The 23806-nt window shown below is 33.0% G+C and overlaps 1 protein-coding gene and 1 long non-coding RNA gene across 2 annotated transcripts; both read right to left on the reverse strand.

Moving 5' to 3' along the window:
- Window positions 1-17725: 17725 nt before the first annotated feature.
- Window positions 17726-19088, reverse strand: LOC135152885 (uncharacterized). The gene is made up of 2 exons (XM_064094042.1): window positions 17915-19088; window positions 17726-17736 (listed from the first exon to the last, which is right to left on the reverse strand). Exons 1-2 carry the CDS (start codon window positions 19086-19088, stop codon window positions 17726-17728), a joined length of 1185 nt encoding a protein of 394 aa, XP_063950112.1.
- An 850-nt stretch (window positions 19089-19938) lies between these two features.
- On the reverse strand, window positions 19939-23075 carry LOC108223399 (uncharacterized). The gene is made up of 3 exons (XR_001807232.2): window positions 22660-23075; window positions 21249-21340; window positions 19939-20272 (listed from the first exon to the last, which is right to left on the reverse strand). It is a non-coding gene; the product is annotated as an uncharacterized LOC108223399 (long non-coding RNA).
- Window positions 23076-23806: the final 731 nt, after the last annotated feature.

Here is a 23806-nt window from a genome sequence, read left to right on the forward strand (position 1 = left end):
GACGTACAACTTAACAAAGTCTTCTATTAGTTACAACAAGGTAGGTATGATTTATCTACTCAATGCGTCTGCAATTAGTAATTGTGTAATGAAGAAGATCTTTTAATTGATTTTTCATAAATACTCTGTATTACATGTTCTTGATTATAATGAAGAAGATCTTTTCATTGATTTTTTCATAAACACTCGGTATTACATGTTTTTGGTTATAATTTCATTTTGTTATCAATTTGTGATATATTTATAAAGTCAATTAGAGTCTGATAATTTTGTACCCATTTTTTGGTTTTCATATTTAGGCCTTTTTTGAGAATTAGCGGTTAGCGGTTAGCGGATTGAATTAGATGTTTTGAATTTTGACTAGCTGATTGAAATAGATGTATTGACTAGCGGATTGTATTAGCGGTTTCTTGTAAAACTGTTTGATAAATAGCTGTTTGATGAGTTTTTTGTGACACATACACAAACCGCTAACCCAAAAAACTCCTCAAAGTAGTTTTTTGAGCCCAAACCTCTGTTTCAATCCGCTAACTATTAAACACTAATATTAGCGGATTGAAATGGTCAAATCTCTTAAACACCTAAAACCATTTATTTCGTCTTCATCTTGTCGTCCTCTTATTGCACCCGAAAAATACATATTTATTTTTAAAATTATTTACTAATAATATAACGCCTCTTCCTAGATTCGTCAGTACAAACCTTTAATCTTTATATTAGGCTATCTTTATTTTTCTTTCCAGGGCTACAATGTTTTTATAATTTTCATTTGGTGTAAAGATGATAATGATAAATTTATTCATAATTTATCTTTTATTTTTAAAGAATTCATTATTCACATATGTTATAAAAAGTAAATAGAGTGGAGTGGAATAAGACGGTGAATAAATTGGTAAAATCAGTAAGATGATAAGTTTAATCAATTTACACACACACATTATTTATTGTTAATAATATCGTTGATTGTTAAATATATAAGTATCACTTATATATATATATATATATATATATATATATATATTATTTTAAAATAGCATACAAATCAGCATTATATAAATATATATGATTTATTGTAATAATTTTGAATAAATGATAAAGTAATATTCTTAGAAAGTTGGTAGATAATTATTACCACTTGCAACTAAGTACCAACAATTACCAAATTTTAAACGATCATTATTTTATATAATTTTATCTAACAATTATTATTATAATCAGTACTTTTCTTAAGAAATATATTAAAAAAAATTAATTGGCAGAGGTCATGAAGATTTTTATTAATTTAAAGAATTCTGAATATTTTATTATCTTCAGATTTCAGCCGTATAGAGTAAAGTTATACCATTTTTTTTAACTAATTCATAAAAGAAAAATTGTAAATATGCTTTGACACAACATAAAAATATCAAACCTTTGATTATTTCTGTATATAGATTCATGTAAGTTTGAGTTCATGACCCTTCTTCACATTATTGCTAGAGCATCAAATAATGTGAAGGTTCTGTTGCCAGAGTATTGAGAACAAAGTATATAAAGTTCTCATAAGTCAGGGTGCTCATTCTGTAGTCTGTGAAGGAGTTTGGCTCATGATTAATTAATTCGGTTAAGGAGGATTAAATTAGATGTTTTGACTTTTGACTAGCGGATTGAAATAGATGTCTTGACTAGCGGATTGAATTAGCGGTTTCTTGTAAAACTGTTTGGTAAATAGTTGTTTGATGAGTTTTTTTGACACATACACAAACCGCTAACCCAAAAAAATCCTCAGGTAGTTTTTTGAGCCCAAACCTCTGTTTCAATCCCCTTACTATCAAACACTAACATTAGCGGATTGAAATGATCAAATCTGTAAAACACCCAAAACTATTTATTTCGTCATTCATCTTGTCGTCCTCTTATTGCACCCAAAAAATACATATTTATTTTTAGAATTATTTACTAATAATATATATGCTTCTTTCTAGATTCGTCAGTACAAACCTTTAATCTTTATATTAGGCTATCTTCATTTTTCTTTCCAGGTCTACAATGTTTTTCTAATTTTCGTTTGGTGTAAAGATGATAATGATAAATTTATTCATAATTTATTGTTTATTTCTAAAGAATTTATTATTCATATATGTTATAAAAAGTAAATAGAGTGGAGTAAAATAAGACGGTGAATAAATTGGTAAAATCAGTAAGATGATATATAAGTTTAATCAATTTACACACACACACATATATATATCTTATTTATTGTTAATAATATCGTTGATTGTTAAATATATATGTATCACTTATATATATATATATATATATATATATATATATATATATATATATATATATATATATATAACTTTAAGATAGCATACAAATCAACTTTATATAAATATATATGATTTATTGTAATAATTTTGAATAATGATAAAATAATATTCTTAGAAAGTTGGTAGATAATTATTACCACTTGCAACTGAGTACCAACAATTACCAAATTTTAAACGATCATTATTTTATATAATTTTATCTAACAATTATTATTATAATCAGTACTTTTCTTAAGAAATATATTAAAAAAAAATTAATTGGCAGAGGTCATGAAGATTTTTATTAATTTAAAGAATTCTGAATATTTTATTATCTTCAGATTTCAGCCGTATAGAGTAAAGTTATACCATTTTCTTTTAACTAATTCATAAAAGAAAAATTGTAAATATGCTTTGACACAACATAAAAATATCAAACCTTTGATTATTTCTGTATATGGAATTCCTATAGATTCATGTAAGTTGAGTTCATGACCCTTCTTCACATTATTGCTAGAGCATCAAATAATGTGAAGGTTCTGTTGCCAGAGTATTGAGAACAAAGTATATAAAGTTCTCATAAGTCAGGGTGCTCTGCATTCTGTAGTCTGTGAAGGAGTTTGGCTCATGATTAATTAATTCGGTTAAGGAGGATTGAAACCTCAAATTCATGTGGTTTTTTGTATAATCCCCAACCATCCAAACGCCCTGGGTGAATGTGAAGGAATACAGAATTTGCAAAAGGTGTGATTGTGTTAATTTCATAACTCGTGTACATTTATGCACTGTCAGTAAAGCAAAGTAGCAAACTGCAAAAAAAAACAATGACTAGCAACAAACTATGTATTTCTTCGAAAAACATTAAAAGTGTTGGCAATCAAATATCCAAAAGGACAGCCTTGTTTAATCATTAGTCTAAACTTCTCGTTCTGAGTACTAATATCTGCTCTGTTTTTGTGAAATGTGACAGTAATTATGGACCAGAAGAATTTTCGGGAGGCTCAGATAGTAAGTTGAATTTGGAAAAATGTGATTTTGAACTTTTAGGTTGCATTCACTGGGATGGGATCAAGGGATCTAACATATTTTGACGTATATAACTGATTTGAAATTTGAATGGCAGAAAGAGAGTTACCAACAGATGATCAAACAACAGAAGGAATTTGCTGATGACATGCGGCGCTTAAAATTGGATATAGAACAAATGACGCTGGATCAGCAGGAAGAAAAGGAAAAGTTGAAGGCCGTGGAAGAAAAGCTGAAGGAGATGGGTGATAGACTTGAATATGTTGAAGATACAGCTCAAGTTCTCGCTGTTTGGGAGAGGAAAAGAAGTTATGAGTTACAGGATGCCCGAAAAGTGATGATCAGGGTAAGTTTGCTTTTACTTGATTTCTTAATTTGCACACCCTTCTCACTGAAAGTACTCTTCTGCTACGGACTCATTATTAGAAAACAACTGTGTTTGATGAAATTGTGAGCTAGTTGTTAGTCTTCACTCTTCTATGTGCTGGGCTTAAAACATTTTTCTTCCTGTTATACTAGTTTTATGGACATCAGTAAGCAATAAAAAACTTCAATGTGAAGTCTGGAATATTTTAGAACGTGGTTATCAGATATTAATCTTGTGAAGATTATGTGGTATTCGGTATAACTATTCAGGGGATCCTTGTATCAGTTAGATTATCAGGATATGGTATTATGGTTGTTGTAAGATACAGTTGCATTTTTTTATTGCTTTCACAGCGTCTGCAGTACGAGCCTCTCTTGGGTGGCACCATTGGCGTCAAGAGTATGGGAGAGCTTGAAGTCGCTCCATTTGTTGGAGCTGCAAAGAAAAAGTACACTGCTCGCGAAGCAGAAGAGAAAGCAATTGAATTTGTTTGGCAAGTAAGTGACAAACTTGGGAATCCAGAGTGGCACCCATTCAAGATCATAAAGGTTGGCCAGAAGCATAAGGTAAGCATTTATCGTTGCTTATCGCATACGTGGGGAGTTGAACTCCTGACCTCCCGCAAGGGGGTACAAGAGCTCTACCACCACACCAACACCTTGTTGGCATCGTATGATTTGATTGGATATGTCTTGTTTAGGAAATCATAGACGAAGAAGATCATTGCTTGAAAACCATAAAGAACGAGTGGGGTAATGAAGCATATGATGCAGTCGTGACAGCACTAACGGAGATGAATGAGTACAATCCAAGTGGAAGATTTGCGGTACCTGAGTTATGGAACTATGAAGAAGGAAGGAGGGCAACTTTAGGTGAATGTGTGGAGTTATTTGAAGTATGAGAAATATCTGAACTTGGAGGACCATAATATAGTGGACAATGCACTCTATTTGTTTTTACCAAATGTCAGGATTGAATATTATTAATTGAACTTGTAAGCACATTTGTGATACTCTTTTAGAAGCTTTTGCTGCAGTTTCCGTTTCAAAACATGTGTTATAAAGGATCGCTTTATCAATAGCGTATCTTTTTCAAAAGAGAAGTTGTGATTATTCAAAGAGGTGCTGGGTGCTCGAAAAGAGTTGATCAGAGTAAGTTTTTGGTTTCGTCTGGATTTGAATTATTTGAATTATGTCTGAGAAAGTGACTTGTTAACAAATTGTTGAATAAAGATGAATTTCCTTCTAAACTCTAAGGGTAAATTAAGGGGGTGCTTGGAAGTTAGAGGTTTGGGGTAAAATTAGAGGTTTGGGGTGTTTTAGAGGTTTAACCATTTCAATCCGCTAATGTTAGTGTTGCGGATTGAAACAGAGGTTTGAGCTCAAAAAGCTAATTTTCAAAAACTTTGAGGAGCTTTTTGGGTTAGCGGTTTGGGTATGTGTCACAAAAAGCTCATCAAACAGCTATTTACCAAACAGTTTTACAAGAAACCGCTAATTCAATCCGCTAGTCAAAACATCTATTTAAATCAGCTAGTCAAAATATCTAGTTCAATCTGCTAACAGCTAACCGCTAACTGCTAATTCCCAAACAGGACCTAAGTCTCTCATGCTAAAATCTTTCAAAATTTTGAAATTTATCATTTTCTCTAATATAAAAAAGAACTCTCTAATATAAAAAAGAACTCTGATTAATAATCTCCATATTAAATGTCATGCATTATTTATGATAACCAGCTTTATATTTGAAATAATTATAAATTTTACGATATATTTATATAATATATAATATAGATTAAAATTTATGATAATGGAAAGAATGAAATAATATAATCTTCTATAAAATGCTCAATATGCATCCGCTGCTATTATGAAGTGAGATTAAATATATATCATGCATATTGGACAAATGCAATTATGTACCTCTACATGTTGCATAATTTTAAATATACCACCATCCTAGTGATTTTTAATAAATTTATAGGAAAAATTGAATAAGTGACTTTATGATAAAATTACAAATATTAAGGATAATTTAGTCGATCATGTGATTTATTCATTATAAACCCTAAATTGTCACTTATAAAATCATACACTTTCATTCTTTACATAACATTTCGCACAAAAGAGACAGGAGCGGCAGACGACGGATATCGACAAAAGCGACGCACAACTTAAGAGAGGTATGATTTATCTAATGCGTCATTTTGCAATTAGCAGTTGTGTAATGAAGAAGATCTTTTCATCGATTTTTTCATAAATACTCGGTATTACATGTTCTTGATTATAATTTCACTTAGTTATCAATTTATGATATTCTTAATATAATTTACATTTAAGAATGATTATGAAATCAACTGGGGTCGAATAATTTATACCCATCTTTCAGTTTTCGTATTTAGATTTAATATGTATTTGTATGTCATATCTCCTCGTAAAATCATTTCATCTTCATCTCATCGTCCTCTTGTTTCTCACAAAAAAATACATTTTTGTTTTTAAAATTATTCTACTTACATTTTTTAATTAGGTTGGCCCGATTAATTTTTTTAATTTATCTTTTTTTTCTATACGCCGTGTCGAATGCATGCCTGAACCAACGTTGATGAACTTTTCAACTTTGAATTGTTACAAAAAGTTTAAAAACTTAACATTTTCCGTGAATTACCATAAAATATATGTACTCATTTTTTGGTTTAAATAATATTGTTTTTCATTCGGGGTCAAGGTCAGATTTTTGCCTTTCATATAAAACCGCATAAAAATATGGGTTAATTATCAAGTTGGTCACTGAAGTGGGGTTAATATATCAAGTTGGTCACTGAACTCAAAACAATATCAAGATGGTCACTGAAGTGGCCATAGATATCAAACGTGTACCTTGAAATATAAGTTCAAGTAGTAAAATTATTATTTATAAAGTTTTACACATTATTTTTTAATGTTACCACAACCAACTAAAAGGTTATAACTTCTAGTATTTAAAATAATATATTTATATTTTATCAAGTTTATTTATTAATTATATTTTATTATATAGTTATTTTCTTTGTTTAAATTAAAAATAAATATTAAATAAACTTGATAAAATCTAAATATATTATCATAAATATTAGAAGTCATAACCTTTTACTTGGTTTTGGTAACATTCAAAAATAATGTGTCAAACTTTATAAATAATATTTCTACTGTTTGAACTTATATTTCAAGGTACCTGTTTGATATTTATGGCCACTTCAGTGACCATCTCGATACCGTTTTGAGTTCAATGATCAATTTGATACATTAAACCCACTTCAGTGACCAACTAGATAATTAACCCATAAAAATATACAACCTTTGATTATTTCTGTATCTGGAATTCCTATGGATTCTTGTAAGTTGAGTTCATGACCCTTCACCTTATTGCTAGAGCATCAAATAATGTGACGGTTCTGTTGCCAGAGTATTGAGAACAAAATATACAGTTCTCATAAGTCAGGGTGCTCTACATTCTGTTTCTTCATTCTGAAGTGTAGCTGAGTTGCTGTGTTTTTCTTTTAATTATTTGGTCTAGTAAGTACTGAATTCTTTATTTCCAAATTTCAACACACACTTGCTTTTCTATATCTCTCAGAGGTTAATAGATTATCTTCACTTATTAGCTTATAAAATAGCTCTTTGTTTGATGTCGCGCCTACAAAATTAGGATCTAGCCTAAGGTTCTAAAGTATGGAATAGTTTGATGTGTATGTTATTTTGCTTAGTTCTTTAACTTTATTGATTCAGATTGAAATATAAAATTATCATGAAGAGTTTGTTAGTGTACTACTTGTGTATAAAATTCTTGTTACATAAATAATTTACAGGCTAATACTATTAGCGGTAGAAAGTCGGTATGCTGTGGTTTGTGAAGGAATTTGGCTCATGGTTAATTAGTCCGGTTGGTTTGTGAAGGAGTTTGGCTCATGATTAATTAGTCCGGTTAACAAGAATTGAAACCTTAAAATTCATGTATTTTTGTATAAATCTCGTAAGACATTGCCCCATTCCCCCACCATCCAAACGCCCCTGGAGAATGTGAAGGAATACAGAATTTCCAGAAGGTGTGATTTTGATAATTTCATAACTCGTGTACATTTATGCACTGTACATTGTTTACTGCAGCTTGCTACAATGACGAGCAACAAAATATGTATTTCGTCCAAAAACATTAAAAATGTTTGCAGTCAAATATCCAAAAAGACAACCTTGTTTAATCATTAGTCTAAACTTCTCGTTCTGAGTACTAATATCTGCTCTGTTCTTGTGAAATGTGACAGTAATTATGGACCGGAAGAATTCTCAGGAGGTTCATGAACATCATGCATTCTTTAAGTAAGAAATAAAAAACTTCAATGTGAAGTCTAGAATATTTTAGAACGTGGTTATCAGATATTAATCTTGTGAAGCTAATGTGGTATTCGGTATAACTATTCAGGGGATCCTTATATCAGTCAGATATTCAGGAGTATATGGTGTTATGGTTGTGGTAAGATACAGTTGCATTTTCTTGCTTTCACAGTGTCTGCAGGACAAGCCTCTCTTGGGGGGCTTCATTGGCGTGAAGAGAATGGGAGATCTTGACGACGCTCCATTTGTTGCTGCTGCAAAGAAAAAGTTTACTGCTCGCGAAGCAGAAGAGAAAGCAATAGAATTTATTTGTCAAGTAAGTGACAAACTTAGGAATCCTGAGTGGCACCCATTCAAGATCATTAAGGCTGGCCAGGAGCATAAGGTAAGCATTTGTTTATGAGAATGCTTGTTAATTTCTCCCTAATGGGAAGACTGTACTTCAACACTTACTCATTACTGATGCTAACTTATGGTTTTTAATAAATTTTCCACAAGTTGGTACCAGGTTCTATTCATCGATACCTAGAACATGCTTTCTCCTTACTCTGATCTTTCAGTTTAAACCTTATTGCTTATCGTATGATTTGTTTGGATATGTCTTGTTTAGGAAGTCATAGATGAAGAAGATCATTTCATCAATGCAATAAAGAACGAGTGGGGTAATGAGGCATATGATGCAGTAGTGACAGCACTAACCGAGATGAATGAATACAATCCAAGTGGAAGATTTGCGGTACCTGAGTTATGGAACTATAAAGAAGGAAGGAGCGCAACTTTAGGTGAATGTGTAGAATTATTTATTGCAGAATCTGAACTTTGAGGACCATAATACAGTGGACAATGCAGTCTTTTTATTTTTACCAAATGTTAGGATTGAATATTAATGGTTGAACTTGTAAGCACATTGTGATACTCTTTTAAAAGCTTTTGCTGAGTTTCTGTTTCAAAACTAGTGTAAATTCTTCACACAACACATACACTCACAGATACTCTTTTATAAAAGGATGGCTTTATCAATATCGTATTTTATTCAAAGAGAAATTGTGATTGTTTTTAGGAGAATAATCTAGTAATCATTACCATGTATTCGGCTTGTGCCCAAAAACGAGAAACTTATAAGCACTTGTTTTTTAAGAAAATATTTCTTTTTTCTAATTTTTCCGGATATAAATATTAAACCTATTTTTTAAGAAAATATTTCTATTTTCTAATTTTTACGAATATAAATATTAACATGATGTTTATTTGACGAAAAATAGTCTTTTCAGAAATAAATCCATATTTATGAAAATAACACAATTACATAATTCATCTTGCTAAGTCCAAAATATGATATATAGTAGTATTAGTTAGTTTTTTGAATTTAAATAAAGATACGTATATGTTTTTAACTTGTAAAAAAATATTAAAAAAACCATCATAGGTAGAATTGTGATATTATATTATAAATTTATTTATTTGAAATACTTATTAATTATATATTCTATTTTAAATTAAAATAAAAATGATCCAACAATTATTATATCATGACACTAACACAATAAAAATCTTAATAATTGAGCTCGTGGGTTTACCGCAGTTAGCGGCTGCATAAAAAAATCTTCATACATATAAGTATGAAAATACAAAGTTTGATATGTTTGTCGGTTAACTAAACTAAATGTGAAAAATTGTTTATTTGCTCGCAATAGTCTCTACTTGTGAATAGTCGAATATTATAAAATAATTAATAATTTGACTTTTTTTTGTATTTGTTTTTTCATCCAAAATCATTTATGACTACGAAGGTGGTTAGTAGTGGAGTTAATATTTATTATTTAAAATATATTTTAACAAATCCAACTTATTGTATTAAAATATATTTAATATTTTAATTAAGACATAATGTATTGCACATTTTATTTTTAAATCTAGTTTAACAAATTTACTTATTGGAAATTATTTCAGAAATCTAATAAAATTTATTAATTAGCTTCTCAAAATAATATTATATCAAAGATATATGTGAATCTATTATTTCAATCTAAATTGATAAACCAATTACTTAATTACATATTTAATTTAAATACACATCCTATCTAGATATAAACACATTTTTTAGTAAAACTAACTATTTAAAATTTTTTCAAAATTGATAAAATTTATATTATATTTTGAAAATATGAATATTATAATTTTGGTTAAATATTAAAATTTTATCTAAAAAAATAAATGTCAAGCGGACAATGAAATTTGTATCGGGTTAATATAACTTCCGGTGGTGACCATCCATCTGACTGCATCTTAACTGCAGAGCATTAAAATATGTGAATGATCATTCCAGTGCCCTATAAATAAAATTTAAAGCAGAATACTCCTTTAATTCATCGGCTTGTCTAACCTGTGGGCACATGTATTAAATTCAGTGCAGCAGTGGCTGACAACTCATGTGAATGCATTCATCCTTATTACTTCTCATCTTTTTTAGTTTTATTACTTTTTCTCTTTTTCATCACTTCTCAACACTTTCATATTTATTTTTCTAATTTTATTTTCTTAACCAAATATTTAATTTATATATTTTCATAAAACATAATGATGAATAAAAGATTTATTTTAATATAATAATCTATACCCTATCCTCGCATTTTTTATAAACTAAAAAAATAACATGTATGTGTATAAAATGTGACGCCCTCCCAATCCGGGGTCTAGATTGAGGAGTCACAAATCAACTTTAACATGCACAACCTGGATTTAACAATATAAATACTCAACCCCTTTACACCACAAGGATCTTTAACAGGTGATGGTATGAAACAAGTTACAACTACTAACCAAAATAATAAGTTATAAACTTATTACAGACCCTTAATAAATAGCATCAACCATAATTCCGACTTGGAATTATATAAAACATCTCAAAGGTACTGTTTTCAACGGTCCATACTAACATACTTACTCTCCACTGACTATCCAAAGCGTCCTCTACCTGAGCTGGTAAAGTAATCTCACGAAACAGAGAGGGGGATGTAGACAGTCTAACAAACTGAGCACCTATATCTGGCCATCTTCCTCTTGCTTAGCTGTCAGGGTTAGATAAACAACAGAATGAGCTACAAAAGCTCAGCAAGTAACTATAAAGAACAAATAAGTTAAACTATTCAACAAAATAAGATGGAGGGTTTTCAGTTATTGACTAAGGTTACAAAGGTCATGATAGAGATTCAAAGTTCAGGATCATTCCATAGAAATCATTTTTTAAATGATTAATTCATAAAAACATTTCACTTCTCAAAACTTTTGTAAAATTTCCTTTTTCATAACATTTCCTTCAAATCAAACCTTTCATCAAAACTTTATTTTCCATCGCAAAACTATCTCGTTTTCAAAACAGTCCAACACCTGGACAATTCTTTTCATAAAACATTTTACTCGATTGGAGTGTATAACGCTCTGGATTGCACGGGTGATCAGCCACGTACAATCCCCATACCGGACTTTACAGTCCCTCTGGACGTGAATAGGGTACCCGAAAGGCAACTTATTTGGCCTTTCAAATGCCAGCCCTCACTGGTCTTCATAATGTGCCAGCCCTCACTGGTCTTCATAATCAAATAGCTGGGCCGGCGTTACTCGGCCACTTACGCCTCCAATCAATAGAATTCCGTGGAAAACCATTAAATTGGAAAACTTTCTTCTTTAAAAATATCTTTCATTTTAAAAAAAAACTTACCAACCTTCCAAATCATTTAGACACTTGCAATCACTTGCAAGTTTAAAATCATTCTTAATTTCAAATATAGAAACAAGATCCATATTCTTGTGGAGGTCAAGCATATAGAAAGGAAATATTATTCAATCAAAAGATAGATATTCAGGATAAGAATATACTGGATACAGAAACATGATCTTCATGAAAGAGCTCGCGTTCAAAAGTGAGACAATATATTCAATGAGAAAGGAAATCAGGCTTTCATAATTCAAAGGGTAGTTCAGAGGTGACAGTACTTATCATCATTTATCAATAAGTTGCTTAAGAGAGAGAGGAAAGTTACTTGCCTCAACTCGTTTTCCACTTGATAAAGTAATCCTCTAACTGTCACCTAATGGAGCCTTTCCTTTCTTAAGCTTCGCGACCTCGTCTTTCGAATCTACACGCGTAATAATGCTAACTTTAGTATCCCTTTCAATACTCAACATTCACTTAGAACGTCTAAACTAACCTACCCCATCGATTCACGTATCATTTACTCGTATATAAACTTCATACAAATACACATGACATAATCACCTATAACTGTAACACGTAACACATAATCACATTTGTCACATAAAATATTATAAGCAGGTAAGTTAATAAAATACATAGGTGCGCCTCTAAAAATTATTATTATTATTATATATAAAAATTCTGGCAGCACCTCCTTTGTTTTATCAACTTCCAGTCGGACTCAAGCCGACACCAACAACCCAAAACAACAGCATAATCAAGTAAAACTTCTATTACAAAGAATATACATACATACATATATATATATATATATATATATATATATATATATATATACCTCATTTAAAACCAACCAACAACTTTATTGTCTCATCTTTCACCATTTAACTAATACCAAAGTTAAAATTTTATAACTCAAACCAAAAATCTAATTATTCCAATAAATCCGGAAGTTCATTTACTTAAATTTTCATATTAAACACTTTTCCAGAGTCATTCATATAGCCCTTCAAATAAATTAAATACTGATTTCAATATTCTAGCCAATGACAGCTCGCCACGTCATCATCTTCTTCACCACATCAACCAGAATTTCTCTCTCCTCGAAGTCAACTGCCATAGCCAAACTTTGACCGCCTATAACTCATTCATTTTTAATCCGATTAACATGATTCAAGAGCCTATTCCAGCTAATTTTTCACAAGGAATTCAAATATGTCATTTATTTTAAAATCAGAGTTCATATAAGCCCTGAACGAACTGATTTACAGTAGCAGCCACTCCACTTTATTCCGGAAAAATATAAACACATAATAACATAATATACTCATCATATGAACACAAAACATTTAGTCAAACATCAACAACACATAGCCAAACTAATTAAACCCTTTTCAAAAATCCAACATGCAACTCAGATTTCACATTTAAACAAGATAATATGAATATTTTTTTGGACTCAAAGTAGCATCATCGTCCCCGCCGGCTCACCGGAGCTCATCACCGGCGGCGGCAAAACCCGGAGGTGCCCGAATCGGGTCTCCAATCACGGGTTTCACCAATTAACCATCGTTTAAGCCAAAGCCCCATGCTAATTTCATCAAAAACGAAGCATATTTTCAGAAATCAAACCCGCCACAAAGTGGGTTCTTCAAAAAAATAAGACCATACATACAACTATACATACATACGAGCAAGTATCAAGAAGATGGAGACGAAAAGAAACTCAATTCAAGTCTCACCTCCAAGAGAGAGCAAGAGTTTATATCTAGTGAGAAGAGAAACAAAAGAGATAGGGTTTGGAGAGTTTTGCTCGCGACCCAGAAGAAGAGAATGGGGGGTGGGGGTCTGATTTAAGGGAGAAAAACGCAGGGGGTATAATGGTCATTCTGCATTAAAAACTGATTTTAACTTTACATTAATATATGCTGAAAATCCTGAAAGTGAGCTTGTAAATTATAAAATTGCTATGAAATTGCTCTGAAGAACTCGAACTATATTTTTAAAATATAGAATATGAAATTACCTCTCTCCCCATATTTTAAAAATAATTTTTGAGCGCATAGATTATTTTATATGAATTTTACAAGATAATGCACAATAATTGAAATAATGACTAAATAAATCATTTTAAAATAGTAAATCACTGAAATAGATTCAACGATCATTTTTAAAAAGTCTCTAGGGATATTCTAGAGATAATAAAGCAATTTACATGATTTTATCACATCTCAAATATTTTACAAAAATATGTAAGCTCATATACTCATAGTTTCACATGATAAAATATTTAAAATTATCTAAAGCCACATCAATCACATATTCCAACACGTACAAGTCATATAGCACGTAATCATACATCCCACAATCAAATCTCATACTTTCATTTAATTAATGTATCAAATTATAATTATTCACACTTTTCAATTTCCGTCATTTGCGTAAAATCCGATATCCTTTATCGGTCATAAATTCACTTTATCCACTTAACCTTATCAACACATACGGGTCACAAAATCATGTACCCATATATTTCCCATAAAGTTTATTACTCACTCATTTCTCGTTTAAATCCTCGTAAATAATCATTTTTCGGTTCTTTGACCGTTGGCTCATATTCATAAATCATATAGCACCTCATCCAACTGGAATATAATATAATATTTATTTATTTTCTAATTTCACATAAAATGGCACATTTGCATATAATATTCGAAATACAAGTCGCGAAATTCCCGGATATTACATCCTTCCCCCCTTAAAGGGATTCTGTCCCCAGAATCATACCTAAGTAAATAAATGAGGATACTTGTTAAGCATTTCGCTTTCAAGCTCCCAAGTTGCTTCCTCAACTCTAGGATTCCTCCACAAAACCTTTACTAACGGCACTATCTTATTTCTAAGCGCCTTCTCTTTTCGATCTAGAATTTCTACCGGCTGCTCTACATAAGATAAGTCTGGTTGAATCTCTAGGGGCTCATATTCTATCACATGACTTGCATCTGCATTGTACTTTCTAAGCATAGATATGTGAAAGACATTATGAATATGTTGCATCTGCGGCGGTAGAGCCAACTCGTAAGCAACCCTTCCAACTTTCTTTAATATCTCAAAAGGTCCGATATATCTTGGACTTAGCTTCCCTTTCTTTCCAAATCTGGATAGTCCTTTCCATGGTGATACTTTTAGCAATACTTTCTCTCCAGGCTCGAATTCCATATCTCTTCGATTCTGATCAGCATACTTTTTCTGTCTATCTTGTGCAGCAACCAATCTTTTCCGAATCAATTCCACTTTTTCTTTGGTCTGTTGAATCAACTCTGGACTTGAAAGCTTACGCTCACCAACTTCATCCCAATATAAAGGAGATCTACACTTTCTTCCATACAAAGCCTCATATGGCGGCATACCGATACTCGCGTGGTAACTGTTGTTGTAAGAGAATTCCACCAAAGGCAAATGATCGTCCCAGTTTCCTTTAAAATCCAATGCACAAACTCTTAACATATCTTCAATTGTTTGAATAGTTCTTTCGCTTTGCCCGTCCGTCTGTGGATGATAAGCGGTACTCATATTCAGCTTGGTTCCCAAATGCTCCTGAAATTGTCGCCAAAATCTCGAATTGAATCGGGGATCTCTGTCCGACACAATAGACACCGGTACTCCGTGTCGCATAACAATCTCATCCAAATATAACTTAATCAACTTATCTAATGAAAATCTTTCATTGATAGGTAGAAAATGTGCTGATTTGGTCAAACGATCGATAATCACCCAGATAGCGTCATGGTTAGCTCGGGTTCTTGGTAGTCCTACTACAAAATCCATAGCGAGGTGTTCCCACTTCCATTCAGGGATATCCAGTGGTTGAAGCAATCCAATGGGTCTTTGATGTTCTGCTTTTACTCTCTGACACGTGTAACATTTGCTTACCCATTCTGCAATCTCTTTCTTCATGTTTGGCCACCAAAAGTTTTCTTTTAAATCCCTATACATTTTGGTACTTCCGGGATGGATTGAATATCTTGAATTGTGAGCTTCATGTAAAATTTCATGCTTCAATTCTGTGACATCAGGAATCCAAATACGAGAAGAAAATCTCAATATGCCTTCATCATCCTTTTGACTATTTATCTCTTCACCAGACAACTTATCCTTCTCTTGAAGCATCACTTGCTCTTGACATCGTCGAATCTTCTCTAGCAACTCGGGTTGAAAGGTCATTGTATACATCACATTGTCTTGTGACTTCGGCATTCGAACCTCAAGTTCCAACTTTTCAAATTCTTTTACTAACTCTTTCGATGACATTAACATATTCAGTCTCTCCTTTCGGCTCAAAGCATCTGCCACCACATTTGCTTTTCCAGGATGGTAGTTTATTGTACAATCATAATCTTTTATCAGCTCCAACCATCGTCTTTGTCTCATATTCAATTCCTTTTGAGTAAAGATGTACTTTAAGCTCTTGTGGTCCGTATAGATTTCACACTTTTCTCCGTATAAATAATGTCTCCAAATCTTAAGTGCAAAAACAATTGCTGCTAACTCCAAGTCATGAGTTGGATATTTCTGCTCGTGAGGCTTCAATTGCCGAGAAGCATAAGCAATCACTTTTCCATGTTGCATTAAACGCATCCTAGCCCTCTACGAGAAGCATCACTATAGATCACAAAATCCCCTTTTTCATCTGGTAAAACCAACACTGGTGCTGATACCAACCTCTTCTTTAGTTCTTGAAAACTCTCTTCACACTTGTCTGTCCATACAAACTTCTCGTTCTTTCTGGTCAACTTTGTCAATGGAACCGCAATCTTTGAAAAGTCCTGTACAAATCTCCGATAATATCCAGCTAATCCTAGAAAACTCCTAACTTCTGTGGGTGTCTTTGGCCTTTCCCAATTCATTATTGCTTCGATCTTTTCAGGGTCCACTTTGATGCCTTCACTGCTCACTACGTGACCAAGAAACTGAACTTTCTTTAGCCAAAACTCACATTTAGAGAATTTGGCATACAACTTCTCTTTCCTTAATATTCCAAGGACCATCCTCAAATGTTCGGCATGTTCTGCTTCCGTTTTAGAATAAATCAAAATATCATCAATAAACACGATTACGAACTTGTCCAAATATTTCTTAAAAACTCTGTTCATCAAGTCCATGAATGCGGCAGGTGCATTTGTCAGCCCAAAAGACATCACTAAGAACTCGTAATGTCCATACCTCGTACGAAATGCCGTTTTAGGTATATCTTCCGCTTTGATCTTCAACTGGTGATAACCGGATCTCAAATCAATCTTAGAGAAACATGTCGCTCCCTTTAATTGATCAAACAGATCATCGATACGTGGTAATGGATATTTATTCTTAATGGTTAACTTATTAAGTTCACGATAGTCGATACACAACCTCATGCTTCCATCCTTTTTCTTGACAAACAAAACCGGCGCTCCCCATGGTGATACGCTTGGTCGAATAAATCCTTTATCTAATAATTCCTGTAATTGCATAGCTAACTCTTTCATTTCTACAGGTGCCATTCGATAAGGAGCTTTCGATACAGGTTCAGTTCCGGGTGCCAAATCAATCGTGAATTCTATCTCTCGGTCTGGTGGCAATCCAGGTAACTCGTCCGGGAAAACATCGGAAAATTCATTAACAATTGGAATTTCCTTTATCTTGGGTGGTTCCCTACTAACATCGACTACATGAGCTAGATAGGCCTCACATCCTTGCCTTAATAATCTTTTTGCTTGAATCATCGTCAAAAACTTTTTCTCTAGCTTTCGCCCTCGAAAGACGACTTCCTTATTATCCTTGGACTTTAATCTCACTTTCTTATTCTTGCACTCAATTTGAGCATCATGGTCTGCTAGCCAATCCATTCCTAGAATAATATCAAATTCTCCTAACTTGAATGGTATCAAGTTCGCGAAGAAATGACAACCTTCTATCTCTATGTCACAACTAGGACAAATACTATCAACCGATACTTTATCCTGATTAGCCACTTCTATAACTAAGTTGGGTTCTAACGGTTGAGTAGCACAATTCAATTTATCCACAAAGTTCTTTGATATAAAAGACTTAGTAGCTCCAGAATCAATTAATACTTTTGCATCTAAAGAATTCACAATAAGCATACCTGCAACCACATCTGAGTCCTGAACAGCATCTTTCATCGTCATATTAAAAGTTCTGGCTCTTGGTTGTACTGGAGGTGTCGGTGTTGGTGATCCAGCTATCCTCAGAACATTTGCTTGTTGAACAGGCTCCTTGCAATCTCTTGCCATATGGCCCAACTTGCCACACTTAAAACATGTCACGCCCTTCTTGCCTGAAGAACTAGTACATTCTGAAGAATAATGACCCTTCTTGTTACATTTGAAGCATGTGATGTTAGGCTTGTTACAGATTCCAGAATGCTTCCTCCCACAAGTCTTACATTCTGGGGCCGGTGGTCTATTACCTTTCTGTTGCTGATTCTGACCGGAGAAACGGTTACTCTGTCCAACATTTCCGGGCTTGGATCCTTGAAATCCTTTATTGGTTGGGTTGTCAGAACCTTTCCTGAATTTACCTTTAGACTTTCCACTTGATTGCCCTTGACTTTCTTCAGACTTTTCAAATTTTCTTTTCTTACTATCGTTCTCTCTTTTTGACATCTCACTTTCACCTTCCACAATCATAGCCTTCTGAACCACTGCAGCATATGTTTGAAGCTCAAAAACTGCCACTCGACTACGTATCCATGACTTAAGTCCTTGTTGAAACCGTTTTGCCTTTTTGTGTTCCGTATTCACATATTCTGGCACAAACCTTGCCAATTCTGAGAACTTTGCCTCATATTCTGCCACAGTCATACCTTCCTGTTTCAATTCTAAAAACTTAACTTCCAACTGATCTTGTAAGTATTGAGGTAGATACTTTTCCAAAAATAACTCCGTAAACCTTTCCCACGTAATAATACCATTTCCTTCTAAGGTCTTGGTGGACTCCCACCAAAAATTTGCCTCGTCTTTCAGGTAGAAACTTGCATATTCTGTTTTCTTATTTTCACCAACCTCCGTTAAAGCAAAAGCTTTTTCCATTTCCTTTATCCAGGACTTCGCTTTAATTGGATCTGTAGTTCCCCTAAATTCAGGTGGGTGGAGGGATTGGAAAGCTTTAAAGCTTCCGACTCGAGGAGCTTGGGGCTGCTGGTTCAAAGCAGCGGTTTGCAGCTGAAGAAGACGGAGAATTTGAGTCATGGTAGGGTCTTCTTGATCCCGACCTTGATTCTGATTACCCTCATCTGGGTTTGTTGGTGTGGTTGACATTTTTCTGATGAATAGACAAGCAACCTACTATTAGGCAACATGCTAACATGGCAATATATCATAAAACAATCTCTTCTTATCCACCTTATATATATAATTCCAACATTTTAAACTTTTAGCACATGCAGCTCTATTACCACATAAGTTGCTTGCCATATCATAGAAATCATAAGGTAAGAGTTCAGGGTATTATTCTGAAACATAGGTATTAAGCATAGGTATTATCTGAAACTGATGTGAAAGGAACAGTATGGTGCAACAATGTTATGAAAAGAAATGCATAGGTAGTTATAACGATAATCAGGGTTACAAAAACAAGTTTGAAATGAAAGACAACACAATAATGTGGCTACATGATCAAATAAGGGGAAAAACTGAGAAATATTCCATAAGTGTCACCAGCTGCACACCAACTACTACAACCAGCAAAACAAATCTAGGATAATATGGGTCATCTTGATGACTCGGCACCAACTCAAGTAACTCCAATCCTACTGGTATAGAGATACAACAACTACAAGTCACATATTCCATCCACCTGGCCAACTTATACACCTTATAAGCCTAGCCTTGGCATCACAAGTCAATGACGCTATCTAAACGTCTTCGACTCTAACTCAGACACGCTATTCTACTCTTATAAACTTAACTCGTTAAGACTATATCCAATAATCTCAACTGAACCCTATATGGGTTGGGAACGCACAATTAATTTATGTGGTTCTCCTAAGGCCTGCCTATTATAACTTGTTTCAGGGACCAAAACCTGTAGCTCTGATACCAACTGTGACGCCCTCCCAATCCGGGGTCTAGATTGAGGAGTCACAAATCAACTTTAACATGCACAACCTGGATTTAACAATATAAATACTCAACCCCTTTACACCACAAGGATCTTTAACAGGTGATGGTATGAAACAAGTTACAACTACTAACCAAAATAATAAGTTATAAACTTATTACAGACCCTTAATAAATAGCATCAACCATAATTCCGACTTGGAATTATATAAAACATCTCAAAGGTACTGTTTTCAACGGTCCATACTAACATACTTACTCTCCACTGACTATCCAAAGCGTCCTCTACCTGAGCTGGTAAAGTAATCTCACGAAACAGAGAGGGGGATGTAGACAGTCTAACAAACTGAGCACCTATATCTGGCCATCTTCCTCTTGCTTAGCTGTCAGGGTTAGATAAACAACAGAATGAGCTACAAAAGCTCAGCAAGTAACTATAAAGAACAAATAAGTTAAACTATTCAACAAAATAAGATGGAGGGTTTTCAGTTATTGACTAAGGTTACAAAGGTCATGATAGAGATTCAAAGTTCAGGATCATTCCATAGAAATCATTTTGTAAATGATTAATTCATAAAAACATTTCACTTCTCAAAACTTTTGTAAAATTTCCTTTTTCATAACATTTCCTTCAAATCAAACCTTTCATCAAAACTTTATTTTCCATCGCAAAACTATCTCGTTTTCAAAACAGTCCAACACCTGGACAATTCTTTTCATAAAACATTTTACTCGATTGGAGTGTATAACGCTCTGGATTGCACGGGTGATCAGCCACGTACAATCCCCATACCGGACTTTACAGTCCCTCTGGACGTGAATAGGGTACCCGAAAGGCAACTTATTTGGCCTTTCAAATGCCAGCCCTCACTGGTCTTCATAATGTGCCAGCCCTCACTGGTCTTCATAATCAAATAGCTGGGCCGGCGTTACTCGGCCACTTACGCCTCCAATCAATAGAATTCCGTGGAAAACCATTAAATTGGAAAACTTTCTTCTTTAAAAATATCTTTCATTTTAAAAAAAAACTTACCAACCTTCCAAATCATTTAGACACTTGCAATCACTTGCAAGTTTAAAATCATTCTTAATTTCAAATATAGAAACAAGATCCATATTCTTGTGGAGGTCAAGCATATAGAAAGGAAATATTATTCAATCAAAAGATAGATATTCAGGATAAGAATATACTGGATACAGAAACATGATCTTCATGAAAGAGCTCGCGTTCAAAAGTGAGACAATATATTCAATGAGAAAGGAAATCAGGCTTTCATAATTCAAAGGGTAGTTCAGAGGTGACAGTACTTATCATCATTTATCAATAAGTTGCTTAAGAGAGAGAGGAAAGTTACTTGCCTCAACTCGTTTTCCACTTGATAAAGTAATCCTCTAACTGTCACCTAATGGAGCCTTTCCTTTCTTAAGCTTCGCGACCTCGTCTTTCGAATCTACACGCGTAATAATGCTAACTTTAGTATCCCTTTCAATACTCAACATTCACTTAGAACGTCTAAACTAACCTACCCCATCGATTCACGTATCATTTACTCGTATATAAACTTCATACAAATACACATGACATAATCACCTATAACTGTAACACGTAACACATAATCACATTTGTCACATAAAATATTATAAGCAGGTAAGTTAATAAAATACATAGGTGCGCCTCTAAAAATTATTATTATTATTATATATAAAAATTCTGGCAGCACCTCCTTTGTTTTATCAACTTCCAGTCGGACTCAAGCCGACACCAACAACCCAAAACAACAGCATAATCAAGTAAAACTTCTATTACAAAGAATATACATACATACATATATATATATATATATATATATATATATATATATATACCTCATTTAAAACCAACCAACAACTTTATTGTCTCATCTTTCACCATTTAACTAATACCAAAGTTAAAATTTTATAACTCAAACCAAAAATCTAATTATTCCAATAAATCCGGAAGTTCATTTACTTAAATTTTCATATTAAACACTTTTCCAGAGTCATTCATATAGCCCTTCAAATAAATTAAATACTGATTTCAATATTCTAGCCAATGACAGCTCGCCACGTCATCATCTTCTTCACCACATCAACCAGAATTTCTCTCTCCTCGAAGTCAACTGCCATAGCCAAACTTTGACCGCCTATAACTCATTCATTTTTAATCCGATTAACATGATTCAAGAGCCTATTCCAGCTAATTTTTCACAAGGAATTCAAATATGTCATTTATTTTAAAATCAGAGTTCATATAAGCCCTGAACGAACTGATTTACAGTAGCAGCCACTCCACTTTATTCCGGAAAAATATAAACACATAATAACATAATATACTCATCATATGAACACAAAACATTTAGTCAAACATCAACAACACATAGCCAAACTAATTAAACCCTTTTCAAAAATCCAACATGCAACTCAGATTTCACATTTAAACAAGATAATATGAATATTTTTTTGGACTCAAAGTAGCATCATCGTCCCCGCCGGCTCACCGGAGCTCATCACCGGCGGCGGCAAAACCCGGAGGTGCCCGAATCGGGTCTCCAATCACGGGTTTCACCAATTAACCATCGTTTAAGCCAAAGCCCCATGCTAATTTCATCAAAAACGAAGCATATTTTCAGAAATCAAACCCGCCACAAAGTGGGTTCTTCAAAAAAATAAGACCATACATACAACTATACATACATACGAGCAAGTATCAAGAAGATGGAGACGAAAAGAAACTCAATTCAAGTCTCACCTCCAAGAGAGAGCAAGAGTTTATATCTAGTGAGAAGAGAAACAAAAGAGATAGGGTTTGGAGAGTTTTGCTCGCGACCCAGAAGAAGAGAATGGGGGGTGGGGGTCTGATTTAAGGGAGAAAAACGCAGGGGGTATAATGGTCATTCTGCATTAAAAACTGATTTTAACTTTACATTAATATATGCTGAAAATCCTGAAAGTGAGCTTGTAAATTATAAAATTGCTATGAAATTGCTCTGAAGAACTCGAACTATATTTTTAAAATATAGAATATGAAATTACCTCTCTCCCCATATTTTAAAAATAATTTTTGAGCGCATAGATTATTTTATATGAATTTTACAAGATAATGCACAATAATTGAAATAATGACTAAATAAATCATTTTAAAATAGTAAATCACTGAAATAGATTCAACGATCATTTTTAAAAAGTCTCTAGGGATATTCTAGAGATAATAAAGCAATTTACATGATTTTATCACATCTCAAATATTTTACAAAAATATGTAAGCTCATATACTCATAGTTTCACATGATAAAATATTTAAAATTATCTAAAGCCACATCAATCACATATTCCAACACGTACAAGTCATATAGCACGTAATCATACATCCCACAATCAAATCTCATACTTTCATTTAATTAATGTATCAAATTATAATTATTCACACTTTTCAATTTCCGTCATTTGCGTAAAATCCGATATCCTTTATCGGTCATAAATTCACTTTATCCACTTAACCTTATCAACACATACGGGTCACAAAATCATGTACCCATATATTTCCCATAAAGTTTATTACTCACTCATTTCTCGTTTAAATCCTCGTAAATAATCATTTTTCGGTTCTTTGACCGTTGGCTCATATTCATAAATCATATAGCACCTCATCCAACTGGAATATAATATAATATTTATTTATTTTCTAATTTCACATAAAATGGCACATTTGCATATAATATTCGAAATACAAGTCGCGAAATTCCCGGATATTACATAAAAAATATAAATTATGATTTCATCCCACAAATAATATCGATGCCCCCTGCATGAACACTAATTTTCTAATTAAAATTAGTCTTTTAACTAAAATCAGTCAATTTGATATTTAATAATAAATTTATTTTTTATTATATTAA

The sequence above is a fragment of the Daucus carota genome, chromosome 5 (genome assembly GCF_001625215.2).
Source record: "Daucus carota subsp. sativus chromosome 5, DH1 v3.0, whole genome shotgun sequence".
Lineage (NCBI taxonomy): Eukaryota > Viridiplantae > Streptophyta > Magnoliopsida > Apiales > Apiaceae > Daucus > Daucus carota.